This window comes from Sceloporus occidentalis, unplaced genomic scaffold, assembly GCF_023333645.1.
Source record: "Sceloporus occidentalis isolate IW3139 unplaced genomic scaffold, rSceOcc1.0.p SCAF_5, whole genome shotgun sequence".
NCBI classification, from domain to species: Eukaryota; Metazoa; Chordata; class Lepidosauria; order Squamata; family Phrynosomatidae; genus Sceloporus; species Sceloporus occidentalis.
This window is the reverse complement of record NW_028316985.1, coordinates 71,884,270-71,909,446: the sequence shown is the minus strand read 5'-3', so window position 1 is coordinate 71,909,446 and position 25,177 is coordinate 71,884,270. Positions and strand designations below refer to the sequence as shown.

At 39.4% G+C, this 25,177-nt stretch overlaps 1 protein-coding gene across 1 annotated transcript in view; it reads left to right on the top strand.

Moving 5' to 3' along the window:
* Positions 1–25,177, top strand: part of SLC13A1 (solute carrier family 13 member 1) — a 61,585-nt gene that overhangs the window by 15,899 nt on the left and 20,509 nt on the right. Inside the window, exons 2-7 of the mRNA XM_089526844.1 lie at positions 5,498–5,626; positions 7,389–7,525; positions 16,441–16,628; positions 16,756–16,813; positions 16,903–16,960; positions 20,551–20,711. Of these exons, the coding sequence (XP_089382970.1) occupies positions 5,498–5,626; positions 7,389–7,525; positions 16,441–16,628; positions 16,756–16,813; positions 16,903–16,960; positions 20,551–20,711 (731 nt within the window). The remainder of the gene's footprint in view (positions 1–5,497; positions 5,627–7,388; positions 7,526–16,440; positions 16,629–16,755; positions 16,814–16,902; positions 16,961–20,550; positions 20,712–25,177) is intronic.

The following is a 25,177-nucleotide window of genomic DNA, read 5'->3' as shown; positions in this document are numbered from 1 at the left end:
GTGGTATATTTTCTTTAGGGATAGTTCTTATTCTTGTTGGGGTGGTAGTTGTTCATCATTTTCAACACAAAGTCTCTGCTCTTTTCTAAGAGTTGTTGCCTTTTACCTTTGATTCCAAAATGGGTCTCTCTGAGACTATACTTGTTATAGGAGTCTCAGGGACATAGCCAAGGGGGGGGGGGGTTTGGGGTCCGGACCCCCCCCCCTTCCGTTAGAAAAATGAATGGTGCATGCTGCTGCTCCTCCGCACTCAAGCCCCAATATAATGGAAATGAGTCCTAAGGGCAGTATTTCAGCAGTTGACTGACTTAAGCAACTTTCCAGGGGAGAAGAATGGTGTGCAATATGTAATAATGACAGGACCGATGTGAATGTTCCCAGACAAAAAGAGTTTCATTCCCAAAAGGAAACTCCCTTTGTCTGTCATATGCAAAAAATTTCCCAATCCAACTCGCTAACACTTTTCCATAGCCTAGGGATTATGCTGATTCTGATCTAGAGAGATGCCATCATGGTTGAGTGCCTTCGTCTTCTCTCATGCTGAGCTATCCTGATCAACCTGGTATAGATAGTTTCCTGCACTGGACAGCCCCCATTTGGGCTACTTGCCTAAGACATCCCTATTTGATATGGACTTGATATCAAAGGTCACAGAAAGGTGACTCAGAGCTAGCTCTTAGGCTACAGATCTATTCCAGTTGCAACTAAACATTGAATTAAGGATTCTATTTCAGATTTAATTGTTTTCCCCCATTGCACTGGATGCACCACTTCTCTACTTTATGCCCATTTTAGAGATGAGGAAAGTGATATTGAGGATTAGTTTTCCTAGAGTCAGCCAGTAAATCCATAACTGATTCAGCAATGAAATGAGGCTTCAAATCTCTTGGCTCAAAGTCCAATCATTCCTTATCCAGAGCGTGAACATACTTCACAATAAATTGTAAGATACATGGGTTCTATATGTGTAATTATATCTACTAAATATTTTACTTATTTTCAAGCAGCTGTCTTTATGCCCAGTATAAGGCACTGAGATATATTTGTAAAACTGTGTTGGGAGCAACTAAAGATACATTTATTGGGAGGTTTGAAGTCTCATTACAGTAGAGCAATGAATACAGTATATCCCTTCTACTTTGATTATTCACTTTTAGCATAGGAATTTTCCACTGAAATTTCATGACGTCTGGACTAGACATTCACATGCTCAGAATGTGATCCAGTGAAAATTGCATCTCTGCCAAATTATAAACCTAGAAAAGCCTCTGCCAGACGTGGCTTTTCCATTAACGGATATATTTCATTAATACCAAATCAGCATGGTAATGTCAAAGTTACTGAACCTGCACCGACCTTACTCATTTATTTAAGGAAGGAAGGAACATTTGTGGTGACTGAATCTGCAATAGTTATCTTTAAACTTTCAGTTCTGTTCTCAATATTTTACTTTCAACTAGATGGATTTTGTGTATTCAGGATGTTTCCAAAGAACAAATAGTAGTGTAAGCAGGAATACCATCTACAATATGCTTAGGAACCACAAGATCAAGTGCAGAATTGTGGGAGGAGGAACTCTTCTATGGTATTCCCTGTTTCCCAACATTAAGTTGTATTTAGTCCAATAGGCTTTTGATTTCAGAAAACAAGGAAAATTGCCTCATTGTGTGATACAGTAGGCCCTCCGTATCCATGGAGATTCCACCTGCAGATTCCAGCATCCATGGATGGAAAGCCAGGGGAGGCAGCAGAGGAAGAGGAAGAAGGAAGAATAGGAAGAGGTGGCGGGGAAGAGGAGCAGGCTCCCCAGGGAAGATCTGAACCGGAAAAGGGGCTCCTCCCCAGCTACCCGAAGCCTACCTCTCCTCCTCCTCCTCCTCCTCCTCCAATTCCTTGTCCTTTTTCTGTCACGTGCCATGGGGAGGGAAGGATGGAGTTGGAGGGGCTCATCCAGGTCTGACGGGGGGCAGGAACCACGAGCCTTGGGCCTCCCTTGGGGCTGAAGATCTGAGAGCAAGGAAGGACTGAGGGCAGCGGTGCCATGTGCTACTACCAGGAGGGGAAGTTCTGGGGCCCGGTAGGATGACCCTTTTGGCTCCGGAGCCGACTGTATATTATGTATCTTATTAGAGTGTTAATAAATAAATAATAAATAAAAATTTTATTTGTATACCGCCCTTCCATCGATCAGGGCGGTGAACAACACAATAACAATACAGAAACACCATAAAAATACAATACAGTCATATTAAAAACAAAATTAAAACACCATCAGCCGATCACCATTGTCATCGGGGGGGGGGGGGGGAAGACCAGCTGGAACTTTATTCGGGGAATGCAGATTGAAATAAGAAGGTTTTTAGTTCCTTCTTAAATTGGGCCAGGGAGGTGGCCGAGCGGAGCTCTATGGGCAGCGTATTCCAGAGGGCCGGGGCGACAATGGAATATGACCTCCTCGTTGTGGAGGTTAGTCTAGCCCCTGGGACCCTCAGTAGTTGCTGCCCAGAGGTTCTGAGGGTGCGGGGCGGAATGTATGGAGAGAGGCGGTCCTTCAGGTATCCTGGGCCCAAGCCATATAGGGCTTTATAGGTTATCATCAACACCTTGTACTGTGCCCGGAAGCGGATGGGCAGCCAATGCAGATCTTTGAGTATAGGTGTAATATGACTGGCCCTAGAAGTACCAGTGACCAGTCTGGCTGCCATATTCTGTACCATCTGTAGCTTCCGGGTATGGTATAAGGGTTGCCCCATGTAGAGCGCATTGCAGAAATCCAATCGAGAGGTTACCAGAGCATGTACCACCGTTTCAAGGTCTCTCTGGGCCAGGTATGGGCGCAGCTGGCGAATAAGCCGAAGCTGATAACAGGTGCTCTTGACCGTCGCATTCACCTGAGCTGTAAGGTGAAGCGACGAATCAAGAAGCACCCCCAGACTGCGCACGGAGTCCTTCACAGGAAGCGTGATCCCGTTCAGGACAGGTGGAACCACCGCCATTCCTGGACCAGGGGAACCTATCACAAGTACCTCCGTTTTCTCTGGATTCAGACTGAGTCGGTTTTCCCTCATCCAGCCCATTACCGACTCCAGACAGGCCACGAGAGGAGAGACGCCATCTTCAGTCACTGCATCAGTCGGAGACATAGAGAAAACTATTTGGGTGTCATCAGCGTACTGATAACCCCGCGCACCATGTCTCCGGATGATCTCTCCCAGCGGTTTCATGTAAATGTTAAATAGCATGGGAGACAGAATGGCTCCTTGAGGGACCCCAGTTGTGAGGGCCCTCTTATCGGAGCACACGTCTCCCAGCTGCACCATCTGGAACCTCCCAGAGAGGTAGGAGCGGAACCACTGGAGCGCAGTGCCCCCGATTCCCACCTCTGCCAGGCGCTCCAGAAGGATACCATGGTCTATGGTATCGAAAGCTGTTACTAATAGGGACTTAACTCTTAGGTACACATACCCTACTAAACGCCATGAGCAAACATGCACAATACCAGTCTGAACATGCCTGTTTTAATCCTTTGGATGATTTTGGACTTGTACCTTACATGAACTCTCATGAGATCATAATCAGTATTGGGTAACCAGACTGTAATACAGTTCAACAGCATGGCCTTTAGATATTGTTGGACTGCAGCTGCCAGAATTTCTCACCACTGCTGTACTGGCTCAGACTGCTGGACATTGCAGTCTTCCCAAATTTGGAAGGCCACACCATTCCCATCTCTGTACTAGTTTGTTTTGTATCCTAATGGTGGATACATCTGAATAGCTAGAATGAAATGAATCTTGAATTTTATAACTAAAGACAACTAGTAACAAAACTACAGTATTGTCTAATCTCTTGGAAAGGTTGTACTGTGTTGCAATTAAATACATATATTGAACAATGCTTGTTAGGAACATGCCTCCTGTGTGGTACAGGTTGAGTTGCCCTTATCCAGAATTCTGAAATGCAAAATATTCCAAATACCAATACTATTTTCATGGGTGGCTGAGACAGTGACACCTTTGCTTTCTGATGGTTCGGTGTACACAAACTTTGTTTCATGCAGAATTTTTTTAAAATATTGTGTATGAAATTACTTTTAGGTTATGTGTATAAGTTGTAAATGAAACATAAATGAATTTCAGGTTTAGACTTGGATTTCTATGTCCAAGATATCTCATTATATATATGCAAATACAATCAGTCTTCCACATTTGTGGTTTTTATTTTGAGGGTTTAATTATTCATGGACTCGATTAATATGTTCTCTCTAGGAATCTCTAGGTCCTCCAGTGTGACTCTATTGTCAACTTCTGCCACAAGTCATGCTGGAGGACCCAGAGATTCCTAAAGAGAACCTTATCTAGGCATTTGTAGATACTCATGCACAATTTTACAGTCAACCTCTGGTAGATCTTGACCACAGAATGGTCCTGGAAGTCCTAGAGATTCCTAGAGAGGTGTTCTCTGTGATTTTTTTTTAAAAAAAATCATGTTCTTTTTTATTTGTGGGTTTTCCACTTTGATGAGGGACCTGTGCTCCTAACCCCTGCAAATGTAGAGGGTCCACTGTATTCTAAAATATGAAAAATTCCAAAATCCAAAACACTTTTGGTCCCAAGTATTTCAGATATGGGGAACGCAACCTGTATTTGCTATTTCCCTTACCATAGTGTAGCCACCCATTGACACAAAGTCCCCAGGTCTTCCTACTCACCCCAAAATTACACCTGGATCTGAATGTGTGTGTTCTGTGGTCGATGCAGAGATATGGTAAATCTTCCTTGTGCTGTAGTCTGAATTTTCAAGAAGCTATCCAGGATGCTGACCCATTCCCCCCCAAATAGGTTTATCAGCCTAGATAACTCCTTTAAAGTTGTTGGTTTGATGGGTTTGGATCTCAGTAGAAATAAGAACAGGCTCAGTACCTTCTCATGCGCTCCATCTCTTTTGCTTGCCATCTGGGTGATTTTATTTCATTAGCAAGAAACATGATTGTAATGCAACAAAGCTAAACAAACAAAGCTAATATGGCTTTTCATTTTCTAGTGCTAAGAACCCATTTTTCCTGAAGGGTGAAAGACAAGAAGGCAATAAAACTTTTTTAAAATCACTTAAATGGTGCTTAAAAGTGATATAAGCAATGTCAAAAGGAGAAAAGTTATTCTGAAGTACTTAAATACATTCTGAGTTCGGTGGTGGTTACTCAAATAGTCTTGTCTGATGGCTAAACTTGCCTTTAGTGGACTTTTCTTGGGAAATCCTTCAAAAGGTTGAAGTTTCTGTGGTTGTTGTTGTTGTTGTTAAATAAAATGTGTTTGGAAAGGGGTCTATAATATATCTAGTTTATAAGCAACTGGAAAGATTTCCCAGTAAACACTGTCATTTATTCAGGTTTTGTAATATTAATTTGATTTTTTTAATCTTCTGTTTTTGCCATTTGATTATTAGCATTGCATAATAAAAATCTGATTTAGTTTTTAATTACATCTGTTTGTTCTAGGAAGCAGAATGTGCATACACACTGTTTGTGGTGGCCATCTTTTGGCTTACAGAGGCTTTGCCCTTGGCTGTTTCAGCATTGCTTCCTGCTTTGATGTTTCCAATGTTTGGGATTATGGCTTCCAAAGAGGTACATTTCATTCTTTTCTTTCCCTTTCTCAACCCCACTCATTTCTCTGTTTCAAATTCCAATTGTATTTACATTCTTTAATTATATGTGTATTTTAGTATCATTCCGATTTCTTTAAAGTTATGAACCGTTTACAGTGCACTCTAGGGATTTTTACTTTATAGTAATCCCCAGCTAATCCATTCAAGGGCAGGGGATGCTGGCTGCCTGTTCACAGTTCCTAGGGCAAGTTCTTGCCATGAAAAAGAGGCAGCAGCAGTGAAGAAAAGAGAGAGAATGAATAATGTTATACACAGTTTGTCCCCTGTCCTGGTCACTTTTAAATTTATTTTTTCAAAAATTTTACCCACCATTCAGTTATCACCCCATGCTTGGAAAATGTTATCATTTTGGGACTACAGCTCACAAGATCCCTAAACCAACATGGGAGGTGAGCTCCTTAGAGCTGTGGTCCAACTTTGCTACCTCTCCTTTCTGTAGCAAGGGGCCATTTCTCCTCCTTTACACAATATGCAAGTTTATATCTATTTATCCTGCCTTTCCCATCAGTCCAAGGTAGCTTGCAAAATATTGGTTAGGAGGTCCAGCCACCTCATGCTATCTGCTTTAGGATGGGTTTTATTGGTCACCCCTAAGGAGGACATCACTACAGTGATTTTGGACTACAGTCATATAATTCAAAGCTATCCAAGGTTGACATCCATTAGTGGAATACACCACTGTAAGACAACTTTACACCCATGTGATTGTGAATCTTATTTTGGTTCTTCCCTCCACAATGACCAAAACCCCTTCAGATTTATTGTATGCCTCACAGCCATTCTGTGCTTAATGAATAGATTGCAGATTATAGAGGCATCTGACTATATCCATGAACCAGATGTGAAATTATTGGATCATCTATTTTGACCTCAAGGGGACTTCCAGAAGAGCTCATAATTAATTCCTCTTCCAAACAACTAGGGAATAATTACATATCATAGTAATTTTAAATTAACATAACTTCTTGTGTGACATAACTTTAGTTACTTTTATAATTACAGGGATGTTATCTCACTAAATAGCAGAGGTGTGATATCACATTCAGTATCAACCATTCAATTTCCTCCCTAAGTAACGAAAATAATGATTGTAGTAACTTTTGAGGCACAGGAAAGTAAAACAGAGTAACAATAGAATAACAATAACTGACCTGAGGTTTGTGGGGATTTTTTTAAACATTACAACTAAAGTTACATTACAAAAACATTAATGCTCAAGGCCCTGAGATTTTTTGAAGAACACTGTGTTCGGTTTGTAAAAAGTTTGAGATTTGAGGGCTGGAAAGGTTTGTGTTTTGCACCCAAGGTTTATGAACTTCAGCAACGTCTCTAAGCATTATGGGGAGAATTATCTTTTGCTAAGTGAACCTACAAATCTGCATTCAATTTTGATTTTATGACTCAAACATGCTTTGCAGTAAAAGCAGGAATGCAAGTGACCTCACAAACCTATCCTCTCGCTTCCCCCAAACAATCCTCCGACTTTCACTAGTGTTTTTTTAAATAACATTAACTCATGATCAAGTTGGTTTTAAAAGGAGATCATAAGGACTGATCTCTTTTAGCTCTTGTGGATCTTTTATTTCTCCAATCTGTTTCACATATTTCCATTTTCAAAAATCTCTTTCCTACACAAACTGAACAATGTATTCTATCACTCAGATTGAATAATGGTAGCTGAAAAGCACACATTTAGCTAACAAATTGAATCTTGCTTTTAGGTGGCATCTGCTTATTTCAAAGATTTTCACCTGCTATTAACTGGAGTAATTTGTTTGGCGACATCCATAGAAAAATGGAATTTGCACAAAAGAATAGCCTTGAAAATGGTGATGTTGGTGGGAGTTAACCCTGCATGGTATGTAGCATACTAGTGAGTGAAAAATGGCACTGAAAATCCCTTTGGTCCAGAAATATTTTTCCTATAAAGATAAAGTTTCACTTTTTTTCTTAAAAGCGTATATTTTCCTTTAATGATCTTATGGAGGGAGGAAATTCAACAGGTGTTGTTTTCCTCATCCTTGCAATTCCATGGCAATAGAAGTCTTCCTGGTTGTTGTTTTTTTCTTTCTGTGCCATGCAACTGTTAGCATGGCACAAGAAATGAAGTGGTAACATTTTGGCAAGTTGGGGTGTGAAGTAATGCCTGCTTATAAGGCAAAATTACATCTCTGTTTGGCTGAAGAGGAAAATGTGCTAAGACCAGTCTTTTGTTAAATTGAATTATCCACATTTCTGGGGCAACTAGATGAGTCTTACATGGAAGGCTTCTGTTACTGGCAATCATGGTGCATGGCTCAGAAAAAAACAGCAGATGAACTAATGAGCAAATCTGACTCATAATTCTTAATGACTGATATTAAGCAACTGGAGAGATATTTCATACATTATGTTGCTATAATTCAGTGTGTAGTTACAGTAGTTTCAGCAGTATTTCTTACCCAGGATGGCCCCTCCTTTTCCCCAAGTTTCTGACAGTTGTTACAAATAGAAGGATGAGGTAAAACACCATGTTGTGTTCCTTTGAAATGTTCACAAATGGTCAGAGAGCTCCAGCCATCCTCTGTCAATCCAGTCAGCAAGACAAAAGGAACTTCCTAGCATAAGTGGCTTTATGATTCTGAATTGTCAGATGCACCTGTGATGGGAAACAAACAAGTTGTCACTTGCAGGTTTGATGAAAGCAAATTAGCACAGTTACATAAGGTAGCAACATCTCCAAATGCGAGTGGATGGGTATCTTGATTCAAAGCTAAGGGACCGGCTTTACATCCATGTGTAAAATGCTGGACACAGTACCTGAAGTATCATTATTCTTTTCCCCAAAAGGGGGAATGCATCTAGGTAATACAATTATAGTACTTGGCTCCATCATAAGGGATCTTGGGATCTGTAATTTTGTGAAACATTGCTGCAGGTTAGAGGAGAGGACTAGAGATTCCTATGAACTCACCAAAGTACATATCTCCTGATTCTGTAGGATGGGGCCATGGATGCTGAAGTGGAATCAAACAGCTATAATTGTGCAGTGTGGACACATCCAGGATCTCTTCATGATTATAAGGAGGAAAAGTAAAAACAAAACTCATGCCTATAAAGTACAGACTAGGGCTAAGATCCCCTTTGACACTGAGCATCAGTTCATAAAGCTCTGTCAGTATACTTATGCAGGAAAACTGATTCATGATGGTAGAAGGGGACTGCTGCTGGAATGGTAGTGTACACACAGGGAGCTTTTGCACCAACTCCTGCAGCCAATAAGTGCTTATTTGGGCTGGGGGACAGGACTATGTCCCACGTCCATCCCTCTGCTGTTACTCAACCAAGTCGAAATCACTGTGTAAGGAGGTACTGGATATCTCCTTCTGCAATAACATAAAAAAGGGCTGTACATAACCCCCAGTTACACAAATGAAAATCACCAAGAGGATTCTGGCTTTCGGCTTCAATGATCTACCAGCTACCTGAGACTAAGTGCCATTGAACCCAGGGAATATTTGAACAGGTATGTATGGGATTCCATTGTTAGCTTCTAATGTATGTGTAGGAGTGCAGCCTAAAAGAGTTAAACATTGTATATAAGTTTAACAGAAATGGCAGAAAAGAGCCATTGTTTCCAGGAAGTATTTCTTCTTATTCTTCTTAGTCAAAGGTTTGGGTGTTTTCACTAGAAGAAGAAAAGCAAGGAAAAGAGAAATGAAAAATGCAACAAAGGACTTTATCAAGCCTGAATCCATGCTGTGTGCATTTTCAATACACAGCATAGTTCACAGCACTGTAGAGAGGATGAAGACCAGGAGTAGGGATGGGGTAGCGCCCAATCTGTTGATGAACTATAGCTTCCCTGCAGCCTTGTCAGCATAGTGAATGAGAAATTCCGGGAACTTCAATTCAACAATATTGGAAAGATCTCAGCATTCTCCTGGTATAGTCAGTGGCTGCAGGCTTATTAGTTTGTTTTTGTGCAGTTCAACATACCAGCCACAACCTAAATAGATTTCCCTGGCTTCTTTTTGATATCTTAAAAGGGTAAAGGTAGTCCCTTGACATGAATGTCTAGTTGTAACTGACTGTAAGGGGTAATGCTCATCTCCATTACTAAGCTGAAGAGCCAGAGTTGTCCAAAGACAGATCCAGTGTTCACGTGGCCAGCATGACTGCACCAAACGCTATTACCTTCTCACCCAAGTGGTACCTACTTATCTACTTGCATTTGCATGCTTTTGAACTGCTAGGTTGGCAGAAGCTGGGACTTGTGACAGGAGCTCAACCCATCATGCAGCACTCGGGCCTCAAATGCCAACCTTGCAGTCTTCCAATCATCAGAATTGGCATCTTAACTACTAAGCCACCACATAATATCTTACCAATTTTTAAATTCTCTCTTCTGGGTATAATGGGAATTTTAAAAAATTAATTTCAGAACTGGCAAACACATGTTTAATTTGCTAAGGCATCCATATCTATCTTCGTTGTTAATCTTATTTTTTGCTCCAACTGAAGGAGACCCATTGAGTCAGTCATGGTAATTCACTAAGTCAACACTGTAAATTCAATAGAATTCAGACCAGAATTTTCAAGTAGATGATCAGAGTAAGAGTGTATCCACAATGCACAATTGTAGCAATTTGATCCCACTTTAACTAACTTGGCCTTATTCTATGTAATCCTGGGATCTGTAGCTTGGTGAAAATAGAATTTTCTACCACATAATTGTGAACTATAGTTTCCAAATGCTTTCAGAATTTGTTCCACTAATTCAGACATTTTCTACTTTCTGTTTTGCAAATATTTGACAGATTATTGATTGGTTGGTTTAATTTAAACCCCACCTTTTTACCAAAATGGCACCCAGTTTATCTGGGCCGAAAATATTGACATCTTCCTTGGTAATGAGTAAAGCCAGCCTCAGCACATATTTCAAATTAATGTAAGCAGAGTAGATGAACGAAAAATGAGGTGAAGTAGATTGGCTGTTTTTCAAACCAGCTTTACAATGAGAACCATCCATTCTCTATCTACCAAACTAATGGGAATAATTTAATACTCTTGTGTATAAAATGATCATTTGAACACTGGTCTATCAAACATTTGCCATCAAGGAGAAATTGTAATGAAGCAGTTCCTTTATTTCTCCTCTTTTTTATTTTGGAAGAATTGCAAGTTTTGTTAAATAGAAACAGCTTATCAGTGTTTTTCATTCCATGACAGGACCAGTGATCCAGCAATCCCAATCAAATGCTCATTGAGCTACTTGATATCCTTCCCAAATGATACAAAGATGGGGGTGGAGAGTATCTGTGGAACTTTCCTTCTTATTGGATTTTAACCCCATTGCCCAGTCTGAGGATGGATGGATAAAAGAAGTAAAAAATACTTACAAATATACCTAAAATACAGATCTAGATAGGCATTTATCTGTTAGAGGACAGAGCCCAGCTAATCCTGATGAAGCCAAACTAGAAATTCAATGACTAATCTACAGTGCAAGTCATTGTAAAGTTCTGACAAATTCAAAAGATCCAATATTTTATGGATCCCATAAGGTGGGATGGGACCCCTGGGGTGGTGCAAAAGTTGCTCAAAGGCATGTGTGAAAGACTTGGAGGCTCTGTTCCCTCCTTCTCCTGCATTTCCCAAACTTTTTTACATGTAAAATTTGCACATGCTTTGAGCTGAATATTGAATTTACTTAACTAAAACTGTTCTAACCTGAATGATGTTATTTTCTTATTAAATGTAAAAGTATGTATATACATGAATGTGTGAATGAAAATACGGACAGTAAATAAACAACATATTTTTATTCATATATTATGTCAAGTGGGTGGGTGGGTGACATTCAAATGTAGATATAAAGAAGAGTCCCAAGAGTAAAAGGTTTGACTACCACTGCCATATGGTATTATCCATCCCTGATTTTGGATGTTACACATGTCTTTCTTTTCTTTCATTCCTTATGCCTTCTTTTCTTTGTTTTAGAAAAAAAGTAAAATTGTTCAACTGGTCTCATATACAGCTAATTTATGAACAATTATGTAATATGCTCACTAAGAAATAAACATTATAAGTAGATAGAGATTGTCAAGAACTGAGATGGCGTGATTTTTGTTTGGTGCTTGCTAAAGCAAACAGTTTTATTTCATCTTTAAGCTTGTATAGGGAAAGTGCTAACAAAATAATATGTGAATCCATCTTGCATTTTGTAAAGAAGTCTGCCCTTTGTCAAACAATCATTAACATTTATGCACTGTTTTTCATCTATGTAGATTCCAAAGGTCTTTGTAGATCTTTGTAAATATTATCCATGCTGGGATCACTTGGTGTCAAGTTTAAAAAGAAAAAGAAGAAGAGCATATCGAAAACATTTGCATAATAGTCATTAATTATGTAGACAAGAAAGTTGAGGTGTCACCAGGGATCCATTTTCACTGATTCAAACAGCACGCTATGTGTTTACCTATATAATGAAAAGACACTGTCCAAAATGACTATCCTAATACCAAGGGGAGTATAATTCTGTGAATTATTGTATAGTGGTGCTGTGCTACCTCTTCTGCATTTTGCTGAAGGTTCCTAGCTACAGAAATCCACACCTCTAGAGCCAGCATGGTGTAGTGTTGTTGAGTGAATCTGGAGATGAGGGTTTGATTCCCCACTTGGCCATGGAACCCACTGGGTGACCTTAGGTGAGTCACATACTCTCAGCCCCAGAAAACTTCATCATAGAGTTGCCTTTGGGTCACCATAAGTTGGAAATGTCTTGCACACAACAGCAACAAATACCCAGCTAAGATTCAGTTTCAACAATTGAACCATGGTAGTCAGTTGTGCCAAACTCAGGTGACAGGCTGTACAGTTGGCCCTCCTTATCCACGGTTTTTTTATCCACGGATTTAAGCATCCACGGCTTGAAACAATTCCCAAAAAGTATAAATTCCAAATAGTAAATCTTGATTTTCCATTTTATATAAGGGACACCATTTTGCTCTGCCATTATATTTAATAGGACGTGAGCATCCACGGATTTTGTTATCCATAGGGAGTCCTAGAACCAAACCCCAGTGGATAACAAGGTCCCACTGTAGTATGTCTCAATAAGAAGAGAAGATTCAGAACCTGACAACAGAAAGGCATTTGACAGTGAAATCTTCAAAGAAGCAGGAGGAGGACCATTGTAGGGAATTACTGGCTAGGAAATTGTTGTCATTGTCATTGTTATTAGGCATCCTGTTGGTTAGTCCAAACTTGAGTGGACCGATTAAATTAATTACTGAATGGTGACTCAACACATTGGAAAATCCTATTGATTCAGCAGGCCTACTCTAGTCAGGGTAACAAAATTATTTAAGATGAGGAGGAGGAGGCTCCTCCAAGATTTTTCCCAGTTCATGACTCAGGGCATCTTACAACTGATTAAGAAACAGAGTTAAAAATTCACAAAATACAAAAGTTGTTTTTTTTAAATGAAGCATTAAAAACAAAAACCACAAAAACTACAACTGCAAACACAGAGATAGCAAATGGAAAATACAACACATTTTACAAAGCCCATCTGACTGAAACAATCAGTCCTCATAGACCTGTCAAATAATAAAAAAAAGTCTTGACCTTTTTGTGGAAAGAGTAAGGAGGATGCCAATCTAACCTCTCTAGAAAGGGAATTCCAGAGCCTGGAGGCAGCTACTGAGAACCTCTCTTTCATGTTCCTACCAATGTACCTTTGGGATTGCAGTTGTAGTTCAAAAGAGTAATGTTTCTAAGGTCTCGGTATTTCTTCCAGAAGGATAACATTGATGGAGTTTCTATCTGCAAAAGATTTCTCTGGATCAGGATGGAGGAAGCAGAGTGGATGAGGTATAGATTGCAGAAGGCAGATAACAGAAGTGGATATTTCTGAGAGCTGGGCTAAGTAGAGGAATATGTGCCAGAAGGAGGAACATATACAGCAAGAATGCCGTAAAACTACAGTCTCATAATCCATAGTCTTAAATGTGGGAGTGACAGGATGATGGTAGATGAAGCCACCAGAGAGATTTGGAGTACAATGAACACCAATTTGTAAGACTCACATACAAATGGGTACTGAGAGGGAAGGCGTTGTTTAACCCTTGCTTTTTTGATATCTGCTCAAAGAATGCTTATTAACCAGGCAGAGGATCTGAGTTTACTGTTCTCAGAAATACCTGATCTAAAATGTGATGCCTGTTAACTAGGCAAGGGGTGAGAACTGTGACAGAAGCTCTAAGAACTGAACTGATTTAAATATGGTGAATGGTGGCAATTTAGAATGGTTCAGTGAGAATGGTTCACCTAGGAATGAATCTCACACATCATAAACCTTGATGATGCAACTCTGGCTCTGGTGTGTCAAACCTACATAAGAGTCAGCTGCGTACTTGCCATCCTTTTGTTGCCTTTTTACAGAAAAAAACACACCACAATAACAGAATGGCTGTTTTTTTTTCATTTTCATATTAATTTCATTAAAAACTCTGGGCCTTATCAGAATGTGGATCAGACACAGATCCTTCAATATGCAGCACACTAGAATATAATTTAGGCTGTGTTTCCTAGAGAATAGAAACTAAGATATACTGAGTATACAAGCCTGCTTTGGAATATGTATGGTATTCTCAGAATGACTCAACCAAGTCTCCTAGAAAAGAGCTGCATGATTTGAAATGGTTTGGCCTAATTCACTGCTCTCAAACCTGCTATGTAATAGTAGTGCCATCCCTTTCCTTTCTTCTTGGCAGTAGTATCTTAGCCCAGTCACTGTATGTAGTAGGCACTCATTTGGGAAGGAAACAAGGGCAGAGACTGTGATGATTATAACCAGAATATCTTTTAAAACAGGTTTCATTATATGCAAATATCTTACGAATATATTATGGCAAAATAGCAATCATTGTCTTAATTATAATATGACTGTATTATGATGTAGCTTCCTTGAGAAAGACCTCCATAGCTTAAAATTTGGAATGTATCAGATCTTTGAAGAATAAAGGCAATTATTTTTGCAAGAACACACACACTCTCTCTCTCAAAATATATTCCAGGATTTTGTTTCTATTCTGTTCAATATACATTCCTGGACTTTGTTTTTATTGGACTGGTGCCATGCTGACTTATTCTTATGTAGGGAAGCAAGACCTCTGGCAGTTCTGGAGCTAAGCCATTTGGGCATAGGAAAAGACTGTAGGTTGGCATCTGAGCACTTGCTTTGCATGCAGATCCCAGGTAGGGCTGTGTTATGCCTGAAATCCTGAAGAGCTACTGTCAATCTTTCTAGACAATACTGATTTAGATTAGCCTTATGTGCTTTGAAGCAAGTTCCTAAGATTCCTTTCTTATGGCACAATGGCTGCCCAAGTGGCCCAGAGTGCTACATTAAAGGTATTATGTCACAAGAGCCATAATAAAGTATTTTCAGAGGCAAGGAGAGTGAGAACATGATAATCTTGCTTCATTTGTCTGGACATGCCAACACAGGATGAGCACAAACTTTGTGTTATGTCACAGCAACTGGGAACCTTGTAATATGGAATTATCCTCTGCATCAACTTTCAGCTCAGTAGAGCAAAGTATAGCTGTAGGCTCCATTCACATTTGTCAGTCATCCCTATTCTCACAACCCATGCCCTCACCTCCTTTCTTTGTTCATTTTTCCTCACAGCATATAAGTGATATGGCGGAAATTTTCACCTTATTTTATCTCCTCAAGCTATGTTAGGGTTTCCCCACTCCCAAAAATAGAAGTGGCTTCTGGTTAGTTCCAATTGTGAAAGAAGGCCAGACTCCCTCCATTGCAAAATTGTCCTTCATTGCCTCTAGAAGGCACAAGAGGTCATTTTAATTTAAAAGCAGAAGATGAAGATGAGCTGGTCTAAAGAGAGGTCTGGCTTTTGAAGGTTTGACCTGATGTGTGTGTGAATCTTCCCCGCCATTTACTTCAGCAATCAAGATATTAGTCACTCTTGCAGTAGAACCAGTTGACTAAATATTTAGTATAATTAGACTCCATTTGAAAAACAAGGCATCCAGGTATCCAAACTATATTGTAGGTCATTATCTGAATTGTTTTTACAATATACCAGTGTGTTATAGGAGACCAGGGAGCTTATCGAACACATGGAGGAACGGGAATGGAATGCAATGAAATGGAACGGAATGGAACAGAACAGAACGGGGGGGGGGGGGGGGAGAGAACCACACAGGAGAATGTCGTTGGTGCCACTGGGAGTCCCAGAGCCGTTCCCCAGCCATTCCCGGCAGCTGATTTTGAAGAACAGTTCAAAATTGTCCTTCAAAATTAGCTGCCATGGAATGGCTGAGGAACGGCTTGGGGACTTCCAGTGGCAATGGCTGTGTTCTCCCATGCGGTAACACACATTTCCCCCCATTCTGTTCCGTTCCATTCCCATTCCTCCAAGTGCCGTACGATAAGCTCCTAGGATTTGAATCCCTGCTCAGCCATGGAAACCCATTGGATGACCTTGGTCAAGTCACACACTCTCTGCCTCAGAGGAAGGCAAAGGCAAACTCCCTCTGAACAAATATCACCAAGAAAACTGGTGATAGGTTTGCCTTAGGGTTGCCATAAGTCAGAAATAACTTGAAAGCATACAACAACAACAACAACAACAACAACAACAAACTAAAAAGTGTACTGAGAGTCAATTAAAGAAAAAAAACATGGAGAGTAATTGCTTTTGTTCTATTGCATTAGGTGTTAATCTCAGATATACATGGAGGTGTCTCTTGTTTCAGGCTCACCCTTGGCTTCATGATCAGCTGTTCATTCTTGTCTATGTGGCTTAGCAACACCTCCACTGCTGCTATGGTAATGCCAATTGTAGAGGCCGTGGCTCAGCAAATCATCAGTGCTGAAGCTGAAGCTGAAGCTGTAGAAATGACGCATACAAATGGAGTCACCAATCTTGCACTGGAACTTGATGGTATGCACAGAGGATGAACTTTTTCACATTCTTCATTTATGCCTAAACTGAAGCAAAGACCATCTAAACTGAAGCTCTTGTTTTGAAGTCTTCACTAACCTTGCTCTCAATCTCTCTCTTATTACAGAAAATATTAATGATTGTGAAACAGTTAACTGGAAAGAGAAAACAAAACAAGCTCATGGGTAATATGTCTATATTTGATCACTGACATTATTATCACTTTGCTGAAGGTCACAGAATAGCAATGACAGCAAATTAATTTTTTTCCCAGATACAGCAATGGTTCTGCTCATCCCGCTCACACTGTGTGCAACATTGACAAGGAAAAGGTATTTAGAAATCATTCCCAGCACATATTTTCAGAAAGCAGTTTCTCTCAATATAGATAATAATCTAGAATATAATAAACCTGCAGTCCCTTACCAATTTGCCTGGGAGTAATTGCCACTGAACTCACTGGGGTTTAATCCTGAGATGACAGAATAAATTGTGGCAGTTTAATACTACTTTAACTGCCTTAGATCCATATTATGAAATCCATGGATTTGTAGCTTGGTGTGGTACACAGATGACTCTATAAATCCCGGGATTGCATAGGATGGAGACTTCGCAGTTAAAGTGATACTGAAGTACTGTAATTAAATTATCTAAATACACTGTTATCTGCCTTTTTAATATTAACGAAAATGTCACAAAATCATATGCAACTTTTGTATTCTCTAAATCTTTTGGGGGGGGGACTTTTCATTAGGAAAGGTTTATAGTATGGCAAAATTTTCTTCTGTGTCTTTGGCGCGATACAGATGCGCCAAATGCACCATCCTGGTGGCGTACTAGGGTTAAGGAGCTGTATGGCAACCACATGGTCCCTAACCCTAGTATGGCATGGCGCCATAACAATGGCAGCGCCCCGTGTATACATGCACCGCCATTGTTATGTGATGGGTGCATAGCGTCCGCACGCCACGCCACAATTGTGACATCACAAGTGCACCATTGGTCACAGTGGTGGTGCAAAAGAACCCACATTTCACTGGGTTTTTTTCCTCTGCAGGGAAGCTGCGTGGTTTGGCAGCTGCGGCTTCCCTGCGGGGGGAAAAAAGGTACCAGCAGGCCTCCCTTTTTGCGAGGTCTGTACTGCGCCTTTTACTGAGACTCTACCCTTCTGTAATTTTTAAGGAAGCTTGTGAGCAAGCTTTGGGACTTACTGTAGATTTTATGGGATTTGTAACTTTAAAAAGAAAAGAAAAGCTCTGCCTTTTGACCTCTGGTCTCCAACTGTTAATCCTTCTCACTAATTGTTTTGGCTCAATACTCTCCACTGCCTTCAAATCATGAATTTCTGCAGCTGCTCTCTTCTTTTTCTGGCTCTTTGAACTCAGTTCAACTCTGGCCCAAGTCTGAATGGCCAACTTCTGGCAAACCTTGTAACAAGGTCTGCAGTGCCAAACCTAACCTTGATCTTGCTTTATAATGATGAGTCATGAATGCCTATCTTGAGCTTCCGATCAGCACCGTTAACCCCTGGCTCCAGGCCATTCCTCTGCAGCTGAAGAACAGCATGTGAATCCTGGAGCGGGAGGTTATTCCCTGCCACTTCCAATTTATCTACAAAAGGGAAGGTAATTGAACTAAACTGAAGTGAAAATATTAATATATTCCTAAAAATCCAGCATTTACATTACCATGTTTTATATTACTAGAATATAATTTTTCATTATGGTCACACAATTAACTACAATATTGCAGCTAAGATCTAATAAGAAAATTTTAAAGTAAGATTTCTGCCTCTTCTTTTCCTCAAAGCTCAAATACTCTGCTGTCTTCAACGCTCTGCTTTAACAAAAAGTGATGATATCTGACAAAAAAGAATCTGTCCTTTAAAATGCATGTCAAGACGTCTAAACTAGGGTCTGGGCCTCTTCAGATCCAACTTTTTACATCCAAACCTGGACTACCACTAGCATGCATAATAACTCTAGCGTTTCCTTTGCCAAACAGAAACTCTGGCTTCAGTCAACATTATGAACTGGTTGCCACATGGATTTTTGACAGACTTAGATAGACATCTTCTTCATCTCAGATGCTTCATGATAAAACCTCCTTATTCTTAAAAATAATCAGATCTTTCAAATCAAAGACATAAAATTAATTGAACGTACAGTCCACCTTTCCCATATGTAGGGGATCTGTTCTGGAATAACAACCCCCCCCTCCCATGTATGGGCTAAAGAGCATATGCTCAAGTTTCATATAAAATAATGGAGTGTGCTCTAACAGTGCAGCATAGGTACGCACCCCATTACTTCTGCCGGGGCTTGCCTTCCACTTAAGCTCAAAGCCGCAGAAGGCAAGCCCGCCTATAGGGAAGGCCGACTGTATAACAATTACAAGGTCCTAGAACAAATTTATTACAGTAGTATAACATATCCATTTTGTACTATGTTTGTATATGATATGGATATCCACATTACTCTTATCTCAGTTTTTAAATTTTGAAATGGATTTACCATGCTATTACTAATTTTAATCTCTGCTTTGGCATTCATAAATAAATGTGTTGGTAAATTTGCCATGGGATCCACTGCAGTATAATGATTTGAGATCAACCAAAACTCTGGGAGATTAGGCTTCAGATCCTCACTCAACCATGGGAACTCACTGGTTGACCTTTGACAAGTCATACTCTCTGAGCCTAAAAAGAGGGCAATGGCAAACCTCCTCTGAATAAGTCTTGTCAAGAAACTCCTTCATAATAGTTCCTATAAGTTGGAGTTGGCTTGAAGGCACATAAAAATTGCCACTGTATCTTCAAGTTATTGATTTGTTTGTCTAGAATGATCTAATTATTTTGTAACGTATGGAAATTGTGTGCTGGCACATTTGAGACTTGCCACATTACCACACTACACTCTTATAATGCTGCTATTTCATTTTTGCTGCTCTGGCTGCCTCCTGTTGCATTTTGGGGTTTGCACTTCAGTGAGACCTAAGAGATTTGTGGCTGAGAATTTTAAATGCCCTTCCCTTGACTGCAAATCCCAGAATGTAACAGGAGACGGTGAGAGCAGTAAAAGTGGAATAGCAGTGCTATAAGAGTGTAGTGTGGTAATCTAGTGAGCAGCCATTTTGTAGTACTTTAGTAAGAAAAAGCATCTTCCAGTAATGTTTTAGAGGAGCAGAGCCTTGAAAAGTTAAACTTTTCAGTTCACTCAGACAGTGAGGCCATAGAATAGAATAGATCTTTATTGTGGTCATTGACCACCAGAATGAGACCAGTGGACTCTGAGGGTTATCTTTTCCAATTATCTTCACAAACCTCAGCAACAATTTGAATATCTATTGTCCTTCTGAGTTTGATCGGGTTAGATATATATTATCATATTTCGAGCTGAAGGAGAGCCAGTGTGGCATAGTGGCTTGAGCATTTACCTGACTCTGGAGACCAGGATTTGGTTTCTGGCTCAGCCATGAAACCCACTGGGTGACTTTGGGCAAGTCACATGCTCTCAGCCTCAGGGGAAGGCAATGGTAAACCTCCTCAGAACAAATCTTGCCAGGAAAAAAACATGATAAGGTTGCCATAAGTTGGAAATAACTTGAAGGTACACAGCAAACCTAAAGCTGAACAAATTGTGAGCATAGGGTCTGTCTTCATGAACAAAGATCCCTCCCCTTCTTCTCAATATCTAAGTTTTCAGAAAAGCAAAAACAAAAACAGAATGATGAATGAGGTCATGAAGTAAAGGAGTCTTTCCTCCATCCTGAGTTTTGAAGTATTATTGGGAAAAGGCTGAATATTTTATGAGAATTTTCCTCAAACCATCCTATTCCCAATGGTGATGGGCAAGTTTTGCTTATAAATAGTCTAATGTAAATACATTGTGATTTCCCCCCTTTCAAATTCATATCTTCACAGAAGCCAGAACCAAGTGAAACAGAAAGAAAATATCGAAACCAAAGGGACCACATGATATGCAAAGTCATGTGCCTGTGTATTGCCTATTCATCTACCATTGGAGGACTGACAACCATCACTGGAACTTCAACCAACTTAATATTTGCTGAGCAATTCAATACGTAAGAAAATAGACTATTAGTTATTCTGTTTCCTAAAGATGAATATTCTTTCCATTTCCTATCTTTCATTCATTTAAGTATGGTTTATATTTTTCCTGTGCACTGTGCTGATCCCGTCTCTACATTAAGACTCCTTTATCAGTTTTAGTAAGGCCAACATGGTGTAATGGCTTGAGTGTTGAACTAGGTCTCTGAGAGTTCAAGGTTTGACTCCCCATTCAGCCATGGAAATCCATGATGACTTTAGGTCAGTCACACTCTCTTGGCCTAAGAGGAAGGCAATGCAAGCTTTCTCTGAATAAACATTGCCAAGTTAATCCCCTGGTAGAGTCATCATAAGCTGGAGTCAACTTGAAGGCATGTAAGAACACATCAGTTTTAATGGCTTTGATAAACTCTCACATAATGGGAATTAATTACTCTACTGTCATCCCACTTCTAGGGATGACCAAAAGCTTAATCTCAGTATACAAATCTGGAAATGTGTGTCCCTTTTAATAGCCTTATTTAGCTGTTCTCCCTGACCATACATAAAGCCTACTTACACAATGGTTTTGTAAGTCAGTTGATCTCCTTATTCCAAAGTGATAAAAATCTTCCACAGATCAACTTGCTGTCTGGGTGATATGGTGACTACACAGGTTAGCTCCAGTACAGCCTTTTTACAAACTAGTGCTATGTTGTTCCCCATCTAATTAACAACAATCCCAATCCGTTTATCTGGGCCTTTATAAAGTAAGAAGACAACAAAATATGCCAACAAATTATGAGTATTAAAACTCAGATCCTGCCAATGTATCCTATAAATATGATTACTATGAATTATATAACTATGGCTACTTAAGGTTTTGACCTTTTGAGAGGGATGGAGTTTGACACTTGTTTAAAATTTGGACTGACATTCAGAAGGGATTCACAGACATGGAAACCACAGATCTAGCTAACGTTAAGCATTCTTAATGCTCATTTTTAAAATGTGCCTAAATCTCTATTTTTGAAGTCAGTGTGATTTAAAAGCATTTAACTAACTTAAACCTGTCTTGACATTTCTAATGTACAAACAAGAATTTGAGAGCAAAGAAAAGTAGATTTAAAGTAAGAACTCCAAAAATCCCATCCACCACTTTATCTACTGGAGCTCCATGAACTTGTGAGATAAAGATGACATTAACAGAGATACACTTTGATGTCTGAAACATACTAACCTGACCAGAATGCCAGTACAACAGAATGTCAGTACAAATGTATAATTGAGGCTATAGCCATAATTGTGTGAGTTAGCTGAAGTTTTCTATTTAGCAATCCCATTGCATCCACTGGGGCTTCGTTTAGCAACATATAATAAATGATGGTGGTCCAGGTTGGCCCCATGACAGTTTTCCTGCAGGTGAAGATGTATAGGTTTTAATTTAATGATATTTTTGAGGAAAATGCAATGTTTGTACTTGAGGCAATAATCACATTATCAATAAGTATCCTGTCAGTATCACTCTGAATCCCACCTATTTCTAACCCAGCAAAATGATTTCTAGTTGCCTGGAATATTGTCTGTCTGCCACCTGTAATTTGTTAAAAGTTGTATCAGGGCAAACTGAATTTTGCACACAAAAGTATATCATGGTTACCTTAAAACAATGAAAGAAGAAGCATGCACATGATCAAATAAGCATTAAAGCTTTCAAACTTCATTACACACAAAGCAAGGGAATAAAAAACATAGCAGAGATGGTCTACATCTCCTCTGCTTTCTATCTGATTCTGTTCTGGAAAAAAACTAGCTGCATAAACCAATGCCTATTTAGTCAGGCATGCTACTGGATTCAACAGAACATGAATGTCAAGCCTTCTCTGATTTTCCTGGGCATGAGGAAGGTATCTTGTCCCTTATGTTGGGCATATTCCCCTGTTTGGAATAAGGGAACTTGATGTCCCACAGCAGGATTACTTCACAGATGCATGCTTTTTCTTTCTGCTGCAGCAATCAGAGTTGAAAATTAAGTACATTTACTTTCCAAAGACAGAACACAAAATGAAGAATGGTAGATTCAAAATACATAGGTAAAGACAATCATTCAGTATACACACATCTTTCACTACTTGAGCAATCACCTCATTTTAAAATGTGCTAATTTTGTTTGCTAGTTTGAATTTTTTTAAAATATATATATAAAGTCAAGAGCAACTGTCAAATATTTGGAACCAAATTATAATGAATAAATTAGATAAACAATGTAGGTGTACATGGAAACAAAACCAAAAAAGAAAAAGGAAAAAGATTGATGGTTTTAGAAGTAGTTGGGAGTGGACTTTCACATGTCACATCCCACCTGACAAAGGCTGCTTCATGAGCTCCAGTGCATCACAATATTTTGTTGAAATATTAGTCTAAAAAGTAGTAAGCAGTAAGTGAATTATTTGTTCTAAAATCTATACAGTATTTTGTTGAAACATTAATCGGATATATAGTAAGCAAGTGATAGCAGCCACAGCTGAACTACTTCATCTCCCTCTTTAGAAAACATGCACATTCTTCAACTGGCCATCTAAGATATATTTCAGATTCTAATGAACAGATTGAGTAAAATGAAAAGAGACAAGAAATGAGAAAATGTGGGAAATGGAGACTGGACAAAGGACAAGAATCAGAAGAGGCAATGTAAAATAGCCATATAGGAAGACAATGAACTGGCAAAGAGAAAATTACAATGTGCAGGATTAAAACACATACACATACAAACATGAACACACTATAACAAATAGTCATGAACAACATCAGAGTCTGTAGCCTTCCATTCTATAATTGCTTCCTTGTGTTCCATTTGACTGTGATTTAGTTTCGCTCTTCTTGATAGTTTTTTAGGTTCTTTTCAAAAATGTAGTGATACAAAATCTTATGAATGTTGTTAAGATAATAACCCTATTGCAAAGCCAATTATCTCTAGGTCTGTTCTGATAGATCAAGTTTTGCCGTTATCAGTATTGCACGGATAAATCATTTTCACTATAGAAACTTGTATATGCAGATTACATAGCAACAACCATTAAAGAAGATGGAGATAAGAGGAAACTGTAAGAAAAGAAAATAATCCAATCTTGTTTCTATAGGACTGTATTAACAAGTGTGGTAGCCTATGCCTCTAGGATTAGAAGATAGAAAGCGTTTTTTCTGAAATGTTGGTTGGGTACTTACCTGAGCAATGGTAATTTCTATAGTGTTCAAAGAAGTAGCTATGAGCCTGTACAGACAGGCCAAAATAAAGCTGCTTTGGGTCACTTTGGAGGTATGCTGTTTAAATGACACACATGTCCTAAGAAGCCAGAAGCCATGCCAAAGCCATGTTTCAGTCCTAAGTACTGGAGCCAGCTTCTGGTCTCTTAAGATGTGTGTGTCATTTAAACAGCATACCTCCAAAGTGACCCAAAGCAGCTTTATTTTGGCCTGTCTGTACAGGCCCTATGTTAGTCTCTTGTGGCATAAAACGGAGGAAGGGAGGGGGAGAAAGAAAGACATGTTGCATCACTTTTAAGACTTGCATCACTTTTAAGACTAACTGGTTTTTATTTTAGCATGAGTTTTGTGGAAATAAACCCACTGCTTCAGATCCAGTACCGAGTGCTAATCTTTCATAGTTTGGTTTACCATCACCCTAATCAAATATCATTATAGTGGCAGCCTAGGCAGCATAGGCTGTGTGTTTTCTAATATACATATGCTGCTTAATCCTGCTTTGATTGTACATTAACCCACTGTTTTGGAATGTTACTTTTTTGGACTACAGCTCCCAGTATCCCCAGGCCAACATGGCCATTGCCCATGCCAGCTAAGATTCTCAGAGCAACAGTAAAAAAAACCAAACACAAAGCTTTTTCAAGCTCTGTATTAAGGCCACTGTAGCTGAACTCACATGACAGTTTAAGTCAAGCATCCTGTCTTAATAAACTACAATGTGGGTTTGTACAGGCAGTTCATTCACTTCTACCTTCACATGAGTGGATCGTTTTGTCCTATATCTGATATTTTGATTCTATTTGCAAACAAGCTAATTTGTAAACAAGCTTCCAGCCTGGGATTGTCATTGATTTACACAGCTCTAGCCTGTTTGGCTGTTACTAATCACAATCCTGGTTCCAGACATAACATGAAGCTATCCTTTCATGATTTGCTCACATATGCTCTTACAGGGAGAAATTAATCAATAACAAATGGAATGCAGGGAGCACCATGCTTCCCATTTTCATCTTGGTTTAATTAAGCCTAGATTCCTCACTAAAGGTGACATAGGAAAGTGGCTAATGTGACAGTGCCATTTTCCACATTTTTTTTCTTTCTTTCTCATGCCCTAGAGAACTTTTAAGCTTTTGTTAGACCTCAAGGCCATATTAAATCTCAGATGTCACAGTGTGAAATGCGTTGCTGGGAAAATGTCAGGAAGCAGAAGTATTATTTGGAAGTTATGTTGTAGAGG